At 42.2% G+C, this 19035-nt stretch overlaps 1 protein-coding gene across 1 annotated transcript in view; it reads left to right on the forward strand.

The window, feature by feature from the left end:
- The first annotated feature begins 243 nt into the window (after positions 1 to 243).
- MRPL1 (mitochondrial ribosomal protein L1) overlaps positions 244 to 19035 on the forward strand; it is a 37191-nt gene continuing 18399 nt past the window's right edge. The window contains exons 1-7 of the mRNA XM_084626025.1: positions 244 to 329; positions 985 to 1078; positions 7552 to 7807; positions 8842 to 8925; positions 11966 to 12037; positions 14080 to 14191; positions 16879 to 16979. Coding sequence (XP_084482151.1) covers positions 296 to 329; positions 985 to 1078; positions 7552 to 7807; positions 8842 to 8925; positions 11966 to 12037; positions 14080 to 14191; positions 16879 to 16979 — 753 coding nt within the window. The 5' untranslated portion in view covers positions 244 to 295. The remainder of the gene's footprint in view (positions 330 to 984; positions 1079 to 7551; positions 7808 to 8841; positions 8926 to 11965; positions 12038 to 14079; positions 14192 to 16878; positions 16980 to 19035) is intronic.

Raw genomic sequence — 19035 nt, forward strand, 5'->3', positions numbered from 1 at the left:
CTTCAAAGCTGGGGGTGCTGCAGCTCCCCTAGTTCCAGCACTTGGGGGGCAGGTTGGAGTTGGGGGCAGCTCCCCCTCCCCCAGGCAGCAGGGGCTCTTGCCTCCCAGTGACCTTCCTGGAACCCTGGAAGGGGGGGGGGGCGGACCCGGCTTCCACCTTCCCCGCCCCAGCATCCCGATTCCCCCGGCGGAGGGGGAAGGGTGTGACACCGGAGCCCCCTCCCCGGAACCTTCCTCCCGGGCTCCGCGCGGCAGCTGGGTTCGCTTTGAGTGTGACACGGCCCGGCCCGGCGACATGGCGGCCCCCGGCAGGTGCTGCCTGCGGAGAGGTGAGTGGGGCGGGGCGGGAAAGGGCCGCGATGAGCGGGGATCCTCCCGTGCCTGTAACGGGGGTGGGGGCGCCTCCTCCTCCCGGCGGGCCGGCTCCCCCGTCCCGGCTCCCGGAGAGCCCGGGGCCGCCCAGCTACGGCTCTGATCGCCTGGGCCTCGGGTCTGGTTTTCACACGGGCTGGAGGGGAACCCCCGGCCCTGAAACGCCCAGCAGCGTCCCGGCCGGAGGCTGGGGAGCGGCCGCAGAGCCTGTTGCCCGGCAGCGGGGCCGCCAGACCCCTCCCGCCCCACGGGCCCGCTGGAGGCGGCCGGGGCCGCGAGCGAGCGTTTGGCCTTGTTGTAAGGTGTCCTTGAGACGCCTTCAGCAAAACTCTGCTTCATCCGGTGGAGAGACCGAAAAGGGCGTGTAATATGAATCCTAAACTAGGGGGGGGCTTCCTCCGGGGAGGGACAGCTGGCAGGCCTTGCTCCAGGGTTTTGTTACGAATAGGCAGGCAAGGGAAATCTGTAAAAATAGCGTCACAAATCAGGCCTGAATAGACCTTAAAGCAAAAAAAAAAAAAAAAATCGCTCCTTTTCTGTGCTAACTGATTAGAGTATTACGAATGTTAATATATATATATATATATATATATATATTGTATTTTTAAACAGTTCTGGCTCAGTTTCCCAGGATTGATCAACGTACCTCAGTAGTTCCCTGCCTTGGAAACATACAGCGATCCATTAGACCCTATGCTGCTGCAAAGTGAGTGTTTACTATATTTCTAACAGGCTGTGTCTGCAGTCATGGGTTACACAAATGGCTTTTAAAATTAAGAAGACTTAATAATATCTTGAATATTGGTGTAAATGTCGCTGTTGGACATATCCCTAGTACAACTTAGGCTACTTCCCTTTCTTATGGAGTATTAGAAGCCCTTTTGGAAGTGGCTACCTTTTGGTTAAGCACTGTTACTGAAGAAGGATAATTGCTTTGCCATATTTCAGAGTAGCAGCCGTGTTAGTCTGTATTCGCAAAAAGAAAAGGAGTACTTGTGGCACCCTAGAGACTAACCAATTTATTTGAGCATAAGCTTTCGTGAGCTACAGCTCACTTCATCGGATGCATAAAGTGGAAAATACAGTGAGGAGATTTATATACACACAGACCATGAAAAAATGGGTGTTTATCATACACATTGTAAGGAGAGTGATCACTTAAGATGAGCTATTACCAGCAGGAGAGTGGGGTGGGGGGAGAGAGAAAACCTGTTGAAGTGATAATCAAGGTGGGCCAATTCCAGCATATTTCCAGGAGTTGACAAGAACGTCTGAGGAACGGGGGGGGGGGGGGGGGGAATAAACAAGGGGAAATAGTTTTACTTTGTATAATGACTCAATCACTCCCAGTCTCTATTCAAGCCTAAATTAATTGTATCCAATTTGCAAATTAATTCCAATTCAGCACTCTCTCCTTGGAGTAGGTTTTTGAAGTTTTTTTGTTGAAGAATAGTCACTTTGAGGTCAGAAATTGAGTGACCAGAGAGATTGAAGTGTTTTCTGACTGGTTTATGAATGTTATAATTTTTGACATCTGATTTGTGTCCATTTATTCGTTTATGTAGAGACTGTCCAATTTGACCAATGTACATGGCAGGGGGCATTGCTGGCACATGATGGCATATATCACATTGGTAGATGTGCAGGTGAATGAGCCTCTGATAGCGTGGCTGATGTGATTAGACCCTATAATGGTGTCCTCTGAATAGATATGTGGGCACAGTTGGCAACAGGCTTTGTTGCAAGGATAGGTTCCTGGGTTAGTGGTTCAGTTGTGTTGTGTGTAGTTGCTGGTGAGTATTTGCTTCAGGTTGGAAGGCTGTCTGTAGGCAAGGACTGGCCTGTCTCCCAAGATCTGTGAGAGTGATGGGTCATCCTTCGGGATAGGTTGTAGATCCTTGATAATGCGTTGGAGGGGTTTTAGTTGGGGGCTGAAGGTGACGGCTAGTGGCGTTCTGTTGTTTTCTTTGTTAGGCCTGTCCTGTAGTAGGTGACTTCTGGGTACTCTTCTGGCTCTGTCAGTCAGTTTCTTCACTTCAGCAGGTGGGTATCGTAGTTGTAAGAATGCTTGATAGGGATCTTGTAGGTGTTTGTCTCTGTCTGAGGGGTTGGAGTAAATGCGGTTGTATCGTAGAGCTTGGTGTAGACAATGGATCATGTGGTGTGGTCTGGATGAAAGCTGGAGGCATGTAGGTAGGAATAGCAGCCAGTAGCTTTCCGGTATAGGGTGATGTTTATGTGACCATCGCTTATTAGCACTGTAGTATCCAGGAAGTGGATCTCTTGTGTGGACTGGACCAGGCTGAGGTTGATGGTGGGATGGAAATTGTTGAAATCATGGTGGAATTCCTCAGGGGCTTCTTTTCCATGGGTCCAGATGATGATGATGTCATCAATATAGCGCAAGTAGAGTAGGGGCATTAGGGAACGAGAGCTGAGGAAGCCTTGTTCTAAGTCAGCCATAAAAATGTTGGCATACTGTGGGGCCATACGGGTACCCATAGCAGTGCCGCTGATTTGAAGGTATACATTGTCCCCAAATGTGAAATAGTTATGGGTGAGGACAAAGTCACAAAGTTCAGCCACCAGGTTTGCCGTGACATTATCGGGGATAGTGTTCCTGACGGCTTGTAGTCCATCTTTGTGTGGAATGTTGGTGTAGAGGGCTTCTACATCCATAGTGGCCAGGATGGTGTTATCAGGAAGATCACCGATGGATTGTAGTTTCCTCAGGAATTCAGTGGTGTCTCGAAGATAGCTGGGAGTGCTGGTAGCGTAGGTCCTGAGGAGGGAGTCTACATAGCCAGACAATCCTGCTGTCAGGGTGCCAATGCCTGAGATGATGGGGCGCCCAGGATTTCCAGGTTTATGGATCTTGGGTAGCAGATAGAATACCCGAGGTCGGGGTTCCAGGGGTGTGTCTGTGCGGATTTGTTCTTGTGCTTTTTCAGGGAGTTTCTTGAGCAAATGCTGTAGTTTCTTTTGGTAACCCTCAGTGGAATCAGAGGGTAATGGCTTGTAGAAAGTGGTGTTGGAGAACTGCCTAGCAGCCTCTTGTTCATATTCTGACCTATTCATGATAACAATAGCACCTCCTTTGTCAGCCTTTTTGATTATGATGTCAGAGTTTTTCTGAGGCTGTGGATGGCATTGTGTTCTGCACGGCTGAGGTTATGGGGCAAGTGATGCTGCTTTTCCACATTTTCAGCCCGTGCACGTCGGTGGAAGCACTCTATGTAGAAGTCCAGTCTGCTGTTTCGACTTTCAGGAGGAGTCCACCCAGAATCCGTCTTTTTGTAGTGTTGGTAGGAAGGTCTCTGTGGATTAGTATGTTGTTCAGAGGTGTGTTGGAAATATCCCTTGAGTCAGAGATGTCGAAAATAGGGTTCGAGGTCAGCACAGAGCTGTATCATGTTCGTGGGTGTGGAGGGGCAGAAGGAGAGGCCCAGAGATAGGACAGATTCTTCTGCTGGGCTAAGAGTATAGTTGGATAGATTAACAATATTGCTGGGTGGGTTAAGGGAACCGTTGCTGTGGCCCCTTCTGGCATGTAGTAGTTTAGATAGTTTACTGTCCTTTATTTCTTTTGTAGAGAAGCAAAGTGTGTGTTGTAAATGGCTTGTCTAGTTTAGTAGAGTCCAGCCACGAGGAAGTTTGTGTGGAAGGCTGTTTTTTTATGAGAGTATCCAGTTTTGAGAGCTCATTCTTAATCTTTCCCTGTTTGCTGTAGAGGATGTTGATCAGGTGGTTCCGCAGTTTCTTTGAGAGTGTGTGGCACAAGCTGTCAGCGTAGTCTGTGTGGTATGTAGATTGTAATGGATTTTTTACCTTCAGTCCTTTTGGTATGATGTCCATCTGTTTGCATTTGGAAAGGAAGATGATGTCTCTGTATCTGTACGAGTTTTTTCATGAAGTTGATAGATTTCCACTCCATACGGCTAAATGCAGTGCCTTGCATAATGACAGGTTTCAGAGTAGCAGCCGTGTTAGTCTGTATTCGCAAAAAGAAAAGGAGTACTTGTGGCACCTTAGAGACTAACAAATTTATTTGAGCATAAGCTTTCGTGAGCTACAGCTGACTTCATTGGATGCATAAAGTGGAAAATACAGTGAGGAGATTTATGTACACACAGTCCATGAAAAAATGGGTGTTTATCATACACTTTGCCATAGTCACAATATATTTTTTTAATTCACTTTTCTATATACTTGCTTATGAACAGTAAAATAAATACAAATGTTACAAAACAAAATAGACTAGTAAAAATTAGTCAATCCTACCACTGAGACTGTTATCAAATGGACTACTAAAAGGAGGATATCAACATAAAAGCTAGTTGGTTTATAAAAATTAGTAATTTTAAGTGGTGCATATGCTCCTGCTTCTCCTGGCAGTTGGTGTGGTTTTACAATCACATTTTCCTCTTAAAAAATCTGTCTGTTGTGTGAAATATGTACATAGATGAGAGGAAGAAAACTATGCAGACACTACAGTAAAACTTACTGTACACAAAATACTGTCAATGCTTCTAATTTCTCTCAGTTTTACTAATGTGAAGCGTTACTTGAAAAGATTGGTGAAGTATAGTTTAATGGAAGTATGGCTTTAAATTCACAACATACTTTTAATGCTTATCCTTCTATTATCTGTTTCTTTATGTGCTCTTCACCCTCCCATTCTCAGTAGCCTTGAAAACTAGATGATGTCATGAAGGCACTTGGGTCTGCCTGCAGAGAGCTGTTTGCAGGATTGGAACATAAGTTGATGAGCAACATTCAAATGGATTCAGGAAGGGAAGACCATGAAATATATACAACACTTGTATGAATATATGGATAGCTTTGTAATTACATATATATCAATACTCTCAATTGCCTCTTAGCCTAGTCATTAAACTTTGGCTGATTTTTTTTTTTTTTTTTTGGTAGACTTCAGTATTACTCTTGTTTTTATATGGAAAGTGCTCAGATACAATGGTGGTAGGTCACAGGATAAAATCTTAAGATCGATATATGGTTGCTGTGGTAGTGGGTCTGAAGAAAGGATATATAAATTATTTGAGTGTATTCTGTGTCAGACATGCACAAAGTTGTCCATAACTTTTATTATTTTTACAGTCTTAGATACACATGTATACAGCATCTTCTACAAGAGCTTGGTATTATGTTGTGTTTGAATAGCAGTATGTGATCACCTGATTGGAGACTGTACCATAATGCATATGCATGAAGGAGTGGAGTTGCAAATATTATCTTAACTTCAGTGTTTTGACATAACTATGCAACATTAATTTAGATCTTTAACACAGTCATGTGAAATGCAGAGTATCAGGTGCAAAACACCTTGAGAGTATTTATTGCCAAAACACTTAGTGCCAGATTTTCCAGAGGTGTTGAGCAGCTACAGCTCCCATTGACTTTGACAGGAACTGTAGTTACTCAGCACCTTTAAAAATCAGCACCTTAACTTTTTAAAGATAGCAAAGAATTGCTTAGGAGTAAACTGCTCTTTTTCCTGCCATGGGAATATTCTGGTTTCTGTTATGATCATGTGACAATCCTTGAGAACCCTCCTTCAGCGCTCCTTTGTGATGATAACCAAAGTCTCACGTAAAAACAGACCACTTCCCTTCCTTAATAAAAACAAAATTTAAAATTCAATAGATTACAGAGCCCAAGAGGTGTTAAATGTTTACTTTGCAGAACCAGAGCCAAACCTATTGGACTTCCCAAAATGGGATTCTTAAAAGTAGAGAAAACTTATGGAAGTTGCAGAGAGCTGCAAGAAAGGGGGTGGAGAGGGCTGATCATGTATGACCCACATTGGGTAAAACAGATTTATTTGGTCTGCCTGGGTAGCCAATCTTAAATGGCTTCTACTGTACTAGTTGTAATGGGTTACAATATCTTTCCCTTAGGCACAGAAGATGGGATTGTTCAGTATGGAGCTGAATTAATTCCTTCCTACAGGAAATTCATGGAAACTGCTTTGTCATCTTTGCCATTCACCTTGCTGGCTTCCGGATATTCTTAAGATATGGGGGGAACTAACTCTTACAGATCTGTGCATAAATAGGATTGCCAGGATAATGTCCCACTTGCCTTTTTTGAGAAGAAAATCTTAATGCTTTTGGAAGCGTTCATTTGAATTTCTAAAAGTGGAACTTGTCCTTTTTTGTAATACCTGAAACGACAACTTCAGAGTTGGAATTTCAGTTTGTTTTTTGCCATTAAATGCAAATTAAGCGGTAACATTAATGGAATGCAACTTGTGCGCTAACGTTGGCAGATCAGTGGTGAAGCCAACGCAGTTATCTAAATTAACCTTTGAGCCAAAGTCGAGATACTTTGCTCTGATATTTGTCTAGGAAGTCGGTCATTATCAGAGCACAAATTCAGATTCCAAAATCATTAGTGCTCTTTCACTAAACTGACTGCACAAAAACAGATTTTAAAGCTTCTGATCTCTGAGAGGCTATTCAGGATTGTTGCCTTTCATAGAATAGAATATTAGGGTTGGAAGGGACCTCAGGAGGTCATCTAGTCCAACCCCCTGCTCAAAGCAGGACTAATCCCCAATTTTTGCCCCAGATCCCTAAATGGCCCCCTCAAGGATTGAACTCACAACCCTGGGTTTAACAGGCTAATGCTCAAACCACTGAGCTATCCTGCCATCGTGAGGCGGGAGCTACATCCCACAAGAAACTTGCAGCCAGGAAGAAAAGAACATTGTAATGTTTAATTCTTTAGGGATTTTTACTGGATTACTGAGGCAGATTAGTTTAGAGGGATTATGATAATTTTTTTTAACAGGCGCTATGTTCTGATTATTTAAATCTCCTTTAAGATGACTATCAAAGTCCATCTGTGACCATACTCATAGTCACTGACTAGGTAATCTTGCATCTATTGCTTTGTAGCCTTTGAGGTTCAGTTTCATTAATAGTGTTTTGGTTCTGATTTGTCTTTACTCTTCCTCCTATGTTTACAGTAGGTGGGTAGGCGAAGTAAGTGGGGAGTCCAATGCAGTTTTGACGGATTGACCTTTCATGAGTTGACTTGGCCACACAAGACATTGTTTTTTATTGAGATGCCATTTAAACCAAACTGTTTTTTATTCAAGTACGTACTAAGCATTAAGGTTAATGGTCTTATATTTATCATTTTGGTTTGCAAAAGAACTGCAAAAAAAGGTTCAAAGGATGCCAAGCAGAAAACTTCGGAAGCAGAGCTAGCAAAAAAAAAGAACACTTACAGACGAAAGTTAGCAAGCAAGCCAGTGGATGATGTGTATTTAACATGGTTGTATGAAAGGCCAGTCTATGATGCAGAGGTGGCTGTGGACATGCTGAAGAAGTTTCAGCAGTTGGACTTCACTTACCCAAAACAACATGTATATGCTAACCTCACCCTGGATATGATGCTAGAGAAGAAGGTATGTTGACAGTACCTACAGATTTGCAGTTGTGATATTTTAAGAAACTACCTTTCTTAATGGCAAGGGAAAGAAATGTAATACAGTGAAGAGTCTTTCCTGTCATCTTGCTCTGGCTCATCCTCCAAACCTCTTTCCCATTTGGCGACATGTTTATGCAGGGTATTCACTGTTCTTTCCTAGACGACACTGTGCTTTGGCAGAACTGTACATAGTATCTTTCAAATTCAGGACTTAAAGATGTTTCCTCTGATCAACAATTTCTGTTGTTCTTCTAATGTTTTAAAGACTGCTGTATAGTTAAAGTCCTATTCTAAGACACAACCTATTTTGATAAGGATTGTCTGTGTTCATATAGTGCCTTTAGAAGATTTGTATAATTTAAAAGTTGGCATCCAGTCATGGAGAAATCCTGTATATTCTCTCTCTCTCTCTTTTTCCTGCCTTGCTAGTACTCTTGCCATTGTGCTGTATTGAACAGCAATCCCCATCTAATCACCTACTGTTCCTGGGTGCACTCCTTACGAGAAGGAGAGTAGAGACAATAATTTTCTTTCCTCTTCCCCTCCTGTTTTTATTTCTCTTCCTTCTGCCCTGTGTTAATGTTGTCACTTCTCTCTTGGCAGCACAACAGGAAAAGCATCATGTATGGGCATGGCATAGGCACGGTCCTAGTTTTGAGGGAGTCCTAAATTGAACTAGAGGGACAAAAATACAGAAGTGTGTAAAGTGTCAGTTCATTCTAGTCTCATATTTCAAGTAATGCATTTTAGGCTATCTAGTTATCAAGTCAACAGCTAACTAAATTTACCAAAACATAATCTATGGGTAGAGCTGTTCTTTATTTGTAATTTCAGTAGTTCATAGCCAACTTACAACACAAATGTTAGTACTTAGTGGACCAGCTCCACACAAGTGGGAAAAATATACAAAACCCCCTTTTCTTATAAACAAAGTTCCAGTTAGGATTTAGATGTCCTACAGTAAGAGAGTTTTAAATTTGCACCAACCACTTTTTTTTTTATATCTGTTAGAAAAAAGTGGATCAGTTTGTCAGCACCATTCTTCTGCCATATCCTTTTGCTAACGAAATCAATAAAGTTTTGGTATTCACAGAGGTGAGTAAACGTGTTATTTAAGTCTTGCATTTCAGATATTTTATGTATACAACAAATGTTTAGTACATGGTTCACTTTTGTATTTGTGTAGGGCCTTTCGTTCTGAAGGATCCCAAAGTGTTTTACAAAGTTTCTTGGGCCAGGAGCGACCTCTGGCTGTGGATGCTTAGCAATTTAATGTTTGTTCCTACTTTTTTCTGTTCTCCTGTCTTGTGTGTGTACACTTATCTGTTAGCAGAATATTCTAGTGCTGTAAATTTAAGAATTTAAGAGGAATTGAGTACCAAGGCTGAAGCAACTCATAATGGAGTTCTTGTAACCCAAGGGTGGGCAAACTTTTTGGCCAGAGGGCCACATCGGGGTTGCAAAACTGTATGGAGGAACAGGTAGGGAAGGCTTTGCCCCGCCCCTATCCACCCCCTCCCACTTCCAGCCTCCTGACTTCCCCCCTCAGAACCCGTGACCCATCCAACCCCCCCTGCTCCTTGTCCCCTGACACACACACCACCTGAGACCCGCTGCCCCTATCCAAACGGCCTTTGGGGACCCTACCCCCACCCCCCGACAGGCCTGCCCTGGGACTCCCAGACCTATCCAACCTCCCCTACTCCCCATCCCCTGACTGCCCCCCCGAACCATCTGCCCCTTATCCAACCCGCCCCCCCACTCCCTGCCCCCTTACCATGCCAGAGCCAGCCCCGCCACCGTCCTGCCCGGCAGGAGTTTGCAGCCCTGCTGCCCAGAGCGCTGGCAGCACGACAAGCTGGGGTTGCAGGGGAGCGGGGACAGCAGGGAAGGGGCTGGGGGCTAGCCTCCCCGGCCGGGAGCTCAGGGGCTGGGCAGGACAGTCCCACAGGCTAGATGTGGCCCGCAGGTTGTAGTTTGCCCACCTCTGTTGTAACTTAATACTGGCTAAAGGAAGTGTCCTTTCCTAGTTAGAATCCATTGCTGTTTTTCTCCTTCTCCCCATGTGTCCATAATTATTTTTCATCTTAATTTATTTAAAATTCAATTTATATGATATAAAGCTTGTGCCTCTGTAGTTGATTTGTCTTAATATCAAATCCTCAATCTTTTAGTTGCCCTCCCTAAATCTTTTCTACTTTCCTTCAAGACTGCCAAATGCCTGACTTATGTACATAATAGAAAACTAATATTTTGGAATGAGTCTTTTATAGAACTTTTGCTGATACATTTCATTTAAAGTACTTAAATGCTCATGAAAGGTCCTGCATTAACAGCCACAGATCTTCCCTTAGCCAAAGAATAGGTACAGCACAAGCATTGGCAGAACCTATGCTGCGGTCTGATAGCAGCCATTTCTTCAGGCACAGGCTGAGCTAAAACAAAAATAGACCAAAATTTAAACCAAATAAATATTTTTCATCGGGCACTGGAGCTTGGTCATGTAATTGTAGAAAATCACCAAAGGGAGCAAATTTAATCAAATGTGAGAGTCCTGCCACACTTCTGGAGAGTTCAGCTGTAGAGGCTTCCAGCTGACTTTTTAATAGTTTTGACAAGGTATAAAGGGAAAAGCAATCTACCAAACAACCATATCACAGACCATTTAAGGTTGTATGGATAATGATCACCCAGAAGATAGCAGGAAACCACTGCAGACACTTGAGTCCAAGTGTTTGCTATATTCACAGTGGCTTGCGCTGCTCAGACAAGCAACAGCATTCTACCCACAAGCTCCACCTAGTGTAGACTGTGAAGGTAACCCTAAGCATGATGCAGTAGAGTAGTCTAATATCAAGTGACAGAGACACGAATCATGGTTGTATTGCCTGTATTGGAAAAGTATACCTGCAGCATCCTGGCCATCTATAGCTAATGAAAGGCACGAGAGGCCAGCTTGCCAACTGAGAATTCAGGGGCAGTAATGATTCCAGTAGGACATTTACTAAAATGGCTCACATATTAGAAGGTGGGCATAGTGTGCATCCTTCTTAGGATGTTCTGAATATTCATGCCATTATTTTCTGACTCTCTCTTCTAACAAAAGCTTCCACTTGTCATCCAGTTTGCTTTCATCAAGGTCCCTGCCTAAGTCAAATACTCGGAAAGAAATGGTTTTGTAGAATCAGAGTTAAATAGAAGATGTAGAACTGAGTATCCCCAGCAGATTGATGATACTGCAGCTCAGAAACTTCTCTCTCTTGTTGTACCATATGCATAGTGGATAAGAGTGTGACAGGATGCAACTCAATGTGACCCTTCTTATGTGAGCACCTGGGGGAGGACAAGTAGTTTCCCCAGATTTTACACACCAGGACCCCTCTGAGAAGAAAGTGTGAAGCTATGTAATTTCTTTTTTATAAAAACTAAACGTGACTTTATAATAGCTTATGTAATCAAACCATTAATATCTCATCAATGGTATTAAAAGCTATTGACAGATCACTAGATGATATTGATGGTTTCTGTTCAGTACTGAAAGTAAACTAATTGGATCATGTGTAGAGAATGAATGAGTAATTTCCAAACATCTTTTCAAGTAAAGGTCTCTTCAGTATTTGTTTAATGGTAGCTTGTTCACCTCAAGGAAGTTAGTAACAATCATCTTCACTGGTGCACTAAAACTTTCTCCACTTTTTCCTTAAAGGATAAGACTCCATCTAGCAGATGGCTGGTTGCTTCATCCTGATCATGGAGAAAGAAAGCAAGAAACTGAGTTGAAAACCACCCAGCATAAATTGTTAGCATTTCCTGTCTCACTGTAACACTGTTCTCTAGATTTGGTGAGATCATGGCAAAGATTTTGTTGCCACTCCTTACTGGGACCTGATTAAAATTTGTGAATTAGAGAGAAAGCTTCCATTAAAGATTCCCAGAGCTACCTATCTCTAAACCTCACTAGTTTTTAAACAGTTGTTCCCATCTGATAGTTTCATGTTTGACAAACAAGTGAGTTGGTTTTTCATTCAATGCATATGACTGTGTTGGTGAAATCATTCTACTGTTGATGACTTTGAAGTAATAACAGAATGGCTGATAGTACATATGTTATATCTGGGCTATTGTTTTTTAACAGAATGCAGAAGAAATTAAAATAGCAAAAGAAAATGGAGCTGCTTTTGTGGGAGGGACTGAATTAATCCAAAAGGTATTTTTTTTAATATCCGTGTAAATTGCATTTTTCATGTTACAAAAACCCTGTCGAGGCTGGGAAGCTTTACCCTTGTAAGTTTCAGTGGTCTAAACTGAGAGGTGACACACAGGATGGTGTTAAACTCATGCCAGTTTACTGATCTGTAAGTAGATGAAACACATGCTCTGATAAGGATGGAGAATGGGGTTGTAAGAAGAAAAGTAAGCAATGGGAATATGTTATAAGATGTAAGATAAAACAGGTATGCCCTCCTTTACTTTAGTCTTCTATTGGTTGCTTTAGAGGAGGAGTTTTCAACCTTTCATTTGCAGATCCCTAAATAATTTAAAATGGAGGTGCCGACCCCTTTGGAAATCTTAGACATAGTCTGCAGACCCCCAGGGGCCACAGACCACAGGTTGAAAACTATTGTTCCATGGTAATGGCAGTCTTTTGCAGACCCCTTGGACATAGTCTGCAGACCCCAGATTGAAAACCACCGCTTTAAAGGAAGCTTGCAGGGTTGTTTTTTTTTTTTGCCTTTTCTGGCAATGAAAATAAAGCCTGTTTTATTTTTAACAATTTTAAAAAATTACTTATGGAGTGTAATCTTCCACTACTCTCTAAAGCTTACAAACCAGTATACAGTAACTTCTCACTTAACGTTGTAGTTATGTTCCTGAAAAATACGACTTTAAGCAAAACGATGTTAAGCTAATCCAATTTCCCCATAAGAATTAATGTAAATAGGGGGGATTAGGTTCCAGAGAATTTTTTTTCACCAGACAAAAGGGGTGGGTGTGGGTGTGTGTAATATAGTCTTTTGTCTGGTGAAAAAATATAGTCTTTTGTCGTCCCCGCCCCCCCCCCCCCCCACACACACAGAGTATAAGTTTTAAACAAACAATTTAATACTGGTACACAGCAACGATGATTGTGAAGCTTGGTTGAGGTGGTGAAGTCAGAGGGTGGGATATTTCCCTGGGAATGCCTTACTGCTAAATGATGAACTAGCAATTGGCTGAGCCCTCAAGGGTTAACTCACTGTTGTTAATGTAGCCTCTCACTCTACAAGGCAGCACGAATAGAGGAAAGGGAGACAGCATGGCAGAGACATACCGTGTGTGTGTGTGTGTGTGTGTGAGGGAGAGAGAGATGTGCTTTGCCCCTTTAAGTACACTGACCCCACTCTTAAGTATGCTGCCTTGTTAAGTAGATCAGCAAGCTGAGACCACAGCTGCTGCCAGGAAGCTCCCTCCATCCTGAGACCTGTCGTGTGTCTCTCTTGCTCTGTGGAAGATGGGGTAAGTAGGGGGGAGGGGGACACCCTGATATTAGCCCCTCTCTTCTTCCCCTCCCCCCACACAGCAAGCAGGAGGCTCAAGGAGCAGCTCCAAGGCAGAGGGCAGGAGCAGCACATGGCAGTGGGGGGGAAGGACAGCCGAATTGCAGGCAATTGGTCGCTTGCTGGGCAGCTGCCGCACTGGGAACTTAGGAGAGCAGGGAGCTGATAGGGGGGCTGCTGGCCCACCCTGGTTCCAAGCCCCCACCAGCTAGCTCCAACGGGTTGCTCTCCCTGCAAGCAGTGGACAAAGCAGGCTGCCAAATGACATTATAAGCGAGCATTGCACAACTTTAAACGAGCACGTTCCGAAATTGATCAGCAACGTAACAACGTTAACCGGGACAACTTTAAGGGAGGAGTTACTTTATTTACATCTTAGTTTTACATTCTCTTGTGGTTGACTTTAAGAATGTGATCTTTCTAAAAACTACAAAGTTGGTTCCAAGAACTCTTTGAAGCGGGGACTTTGTCTTCCTTAGTACAGAACCTAGCACTCTTTGGCACTACTTTGATACCGCTGCATTGGTCATATTGCCAAATGTTTAAAGTCTGATGGCTGAGAAACACAAGAGACAGAAGGCTTTTCCTTTCCTGGGGGTATTTTTTTTTTTAATTCTGAGCATTTTATCTCAAAAATGAATATTGCTTCCATTGTTAAATATACTTATAGTGCAAACTTTCACCTAATTATTCTGGCTTCTTTTAATTTCAGATTTTGGATGATGAAATCAACGCAGATTTTTACATAGCCGTTCCTGAACTAATAGCAAAGTTGCTACCTTTAAAAAACAAACTAAGAAAAAAGTTTCCAAAGACTAACAGAAGTAAGACATTTTCATTAAATGTTATTTTATATATATTAAATATGTAATCACATTAATGTATTAATATTAAATATTAAGCCCTTGAGCAGGAGCTTTCTCTTGAAACAATTTAATCAGCCTCTTCATTTAGGAAATGAAGCTGTGTAAAATGTATCTCTGGAATGAAGTTTTACTGAGAGGACCTTTACTGAGTTTGATTGTGATTTGAGACCAATATGATCTTTGAAAAATCTGGTACTCTGAGCCAGTTCTTCAGTTTAAATGAGCTTGAGTTTAGAGTCAAGCCCTATCTGCATAAACTTATGGGAACTATGTATATGTAAGAAACCTCTTACAGTGAGAGATCTAGTTAGAGAAATACACGCAAAGTCACATACTTTGAAACTTACACATTGCAAAGAACTGAAATATGGCTATAATAACCTTCTGCTTATAGCAAAGTTCTGTGGGGGAAAATGGTTTCACTAAAACAGTGAAAAATGTGCGGAAATTTTGTGTAGTCACGAGCACCACAACTTACCAGTTATTTGTATGTTTTGCCCACTTTTTAACCACATTTGAATGACATCTGTCTTTAACCTATTTCTCTTTCACAATTATTTTCTTCATATCTGTGGCTTGTTTCTTCATGATGCTATAAATATTCCCTCTCTTGGTATCGGATCTCCCACAACAACAAACATCATTCTGTACAATATCTTTCTCTATTTTTTGACCTTCCTTTGTTTCTAAATGATCTTAATTTGTTACTTCTAACATGATCCAAATTAAAATCCTGTGGCTGTTCAGGCGCTGGTTTTTTTTCTTGCTGACATTGTTATGCACTGAGAGTTTAAATCAAGATCTTTTTCTCATCTTTAATGTTTTCTTTCCTCCACAAGTGTCTGCACAAAGTATTTACAAGCAGGCAAACAACATTTGTGCTCTTTAAACAGTTGGAGCAAACTACTAATCTGTCAAAAATGTAACAGGTGCATTAGAATACATGAAAGCCTATATTGTGCCCTTAAGAGGTTATTCAGTTTCTAGTTTAGCAAAACCTGATTTCTGCTACAGCCAACAGAACAAGTGGGTAAAACAGAGTGTACGTTTCAAACAACCTCGCGACATTATAAGCCAAATAGGCCCTTGCAGCTCAGCTAACTATTTTTTCTCTTCTTGTTACTGATGGGAATCGTCCCGGTTAACGTTGTTTCTTGTTACGTTGCTGATCAATTAGAGAACATGCTTGTTTAAAGTTGCCCAAGGCTCCCTTATAACGTTGTTTGGCAGCTGCCTGCTTTGTTCACTGCTTGCAGGAAGAGCAGCCCGTTGGAGCTAGCTGGTGGGGGCTTGGAACCAGGGGGGACCGGCAGCTCCCCTAAATTCTCTGAGCGGTAGCTGCAGAACAGGCTATCAATTGCCGGGCAGTTCAGCTGTCTCTCCCCTCGCTGCCATGTGCTGCTCCTGGTTTCTGCCTTGGAGCTGCTTCCGGGAGCCTCCTGCTTGCTGTGCAGTGGGGAGGGAAGAGGGGTGCTGATGTCAAGGTGTCTCCCTCCCCCAGCTCGTGTACCGCATCTCGATAGAGCTGGGTGGGATAGACAGGGCTCAGGATGGAGGGAGTTGGCCGGTAGCAGCTTCTGTCTCAACTTGCTGATCTACTTAAAAAGGCAATGTACTTAGAGTGAGGTCAGCGTACTTAAAGGGGCAATGCGCATCTCTTTCTCTCTCTCTCTCACACACACACACACACACTCAAGGTGTGTCTCTGTCATGCTGTCTCCTCCCTCCATTCATGCTGCCTTGTAGAGTGTGAGGCTACGTTAACAACGTGTTAACTCTTGAGGGCTCAGCCGAGTGCTAGTTCATCATTTAGCAGTAAGGCATTCCCTGGGAAATATCCCACCTCTGACTGCACCACCTCAACCAAGCTTCACAATCATTCATTGCTATGTACAGTATTAAATTGTTTGTTTGAAACTTAAACTGCGTGTGTGTGTGTATATACATATAATATAGTCTTTTGTCGGTTGCAAAAAAATTTCCCTGGAACCTAAACCCCCCATTTACGTTAATTCTTATGGGGAAATTGGATTCGCTTAACATCTTTTCGCTTAAAGTAGCATTTTTCAGGAACATAACTACAACGTTAAGCGAGGAGTTACTGTATCCATCTTGGCTGGATTGAGTAAGGACACTGTATAAAATGTCTAATACTGTAGTTTACTAACTATATTTTAATCCTCTTGGGATATTTTTAAAATGTACAGGTTTGTTTTGTTTTTTTCTGTTTTTAATTTCAGGTTAGAAATACATTTTCCAAACCAGATCTCTAACTGGTATAATAAGACTGTGTTGCAAGAGCCTTCATTTTTATAAAGCTCTACTACAGGGTTCTCATCTTGAATGATCTTGGTATATTTCTTGCAGATAAATTACATCCTATTATAGAACAATTCATGTGCAGTAATGGGTGATTAAAAGTACATAGGCTCCTAAAACAACACAGTCTAACCTAGGGGTGTAAATGTATAGAATATGGGTCCACTGGGGGCCCTCACCGTGTCCTCAGTATCCTGCAGGTTTGTCAAGGGTGATGATTTTTTTTGTCTTGATTACATTTAGAGGAAACCGTTCTAACTCTCATTTTGATTGTACTAGATGTAGGGACGCTAATGCTTTCTTCCACTTTCTGTTTTTCTAATTAGATTCTCTGGGCCGTGACATTCCAAAAATGCTGGAACTCTTCAAAGTGGGCCATGAGTATGTCGTAGAAGAGGAGAACCGTATCGAGACAAGAATAGCAACGGTATGCTCTACAAATAATTTTTTAGCAAATAATTCATGTACTTTCCTTTTATTATTCAGCGGAGTAGTTAATAATTTACTGAAAGGTACACAGTATGCCCTTGGTAATCTTTATGTTTTGTAGCTTTTTAGGAATGTGATTCACTAACCGGTTAACTAAATACATTGTGCTGTTGAATGATTTAAGTTAGAGCAGTTCCTGTAAATCGTTAAACCTCGGCTAATCTAAGAGTTTTCGTATTTAAAAAATTAGGAAAGCAAGCTATGCCTAACACACTGAGAAATGAAAGTTGTCAGAAATAGTCTTGTGATGCATGACAATTTGCCACCATATTGTAATGGACAGTAATGCTAAACAAAAGCATGGGATAAAACTCAAATATTACTAGGACCTCTATTCCAGACAGATTCTTGGGAACGGTATTTAACTTTAATACTTCAGTATCAATGCCATTTAAGATTTTGCACTTGAACTTTTTCAGTTCCTCCACAGTAGAACAAGCTCACAGTAATCACATTTTGACTTTCTGGGTTACTGGTCATTTTGCTTTTTCTTAGTTTTAATCTCCAGGGTGTTTTCTGTTGGTATAAAAATATTCTGCTTATTTGTGTAGGCAGATCCAGAACTACTTGCTGCATACACCTTAATAAATTGTACAGGCTTTTTATTGCATTTAAAGTCCTATCTGTATGACCACATTTTTAAAAAGTTTGTTAGTTTTGGATAATATCTGCCACATCATGTAGTACATCTATACGTTGAATACTGTTTTGTTTTTTTTTAACCTGATTTCAGTTGGTATAGTGTCTTTCTAATCTTTCATTTTCTCCCCTCCCTTTTCAGTGTTGCTTTTCTTATCTCTTTGTCTGTTACCTTTCCTGCTCTGGGTTCTGTTTCTGTTCTGTACTTGTTTTCTCTCCTCAAGACTCTCCCTCTTTCTCCCCCCTCCACATTTTTTTTTCTTCTTTCTCCTTAGCTGTCTGCCCTGCCTGACTCTGCTTGGCTTTGTGTACCGATGCCAGCAAAATGAAATTTAATCCCTGAAGCTTTTTCTGGTAGTGTTTCAAGGATCAAGAATCTTGCAAAGTGTAATTAGAGGGTTCTGCATGTCAGTCAGGATTTGATCCTCTTCTTAAAATTTGAAACTGAAGTTCCATGAACATTTTCCTCGTGAGATGTATTGTAAGTTTCATAGAAGTTGAAAATTCCCCTTATGTTCAAGATTTTTTTCTAAAATCTTAGCTCAGCGCTCAGAACAGTTTAGCATGTCTTGTAGAAAGTATGGGTCAGATTGTGAGCCGCTCTGGAGAAGGGGGCAAAGAGGGGTCAATGACATGGGAAACATATTTGTATGGTAGTGGTGCCTAGGAATCCTGATCAGGGCCTCATTGTGTTAGGTACTGTACAGACACACAACACAAAGATAGCCCAAGGAACTTACAATCTAAATACAAGACAAGAGACAACAGGTGGATACAGAAGGCAGACTGGGAAATTCCAAGGGAACAGTGAGATAATTGAAAACTGTGCGGAATTTGGGACTTCAGGAGTTTGTAGGGAACAAAGCCCTCCCCAATCCCTGTGGATCCTTAGGAAAGGGTGAACTCGGATATATGGAGATCTCCACACTAATCATTGTTTGTCTTCTCTTCTTTGATGCACATTTGCTGCAGAGCTCCTGTATGAGCCTTGCAGCTATTTCCCCTGAGGCTGCTAAGCAGCTGCTGTTGTGGGGATCCAGAAGCAATTAATGAAACTCCAAACCTAAGTAACTCTCACTCAGGCTTCTGTGTGGTAGTCCAAACGATCAACAGGAGACTGTGTGATTGGTGTCCAGCCCTCTGCTCAGCCCCCAGCTGTATCCTGAAACCCCACAGAACCTCTTCCATGTGGAGTCCCAGGAGAGGGCCCATCAGTTGGATGCTGGGAAAGAGACCGTGCTATGGAAGTGACAAGATCTAGGACACTGCATAGAAATTCAGGGCTCTTCTCCTGAATTCTCCTAGTCTCAGGTGCTAGAATCCTACTTAAAGAAGAGTACGTTCTGCTGACTCTC

The sequence above is a fragment of the Lepidochelys olivacea genome, assembly GCF_965140295.1.
Source record: "Lepidochelys olivacea isolate rLepOli2 genome assembly, chromosome: 4".
Lineage (NCBI taxonomy): Eukaryota > Metazoa > Chordata > Testudines > Cheloniidae > Lepidochelys > Lepidochelys olivacea.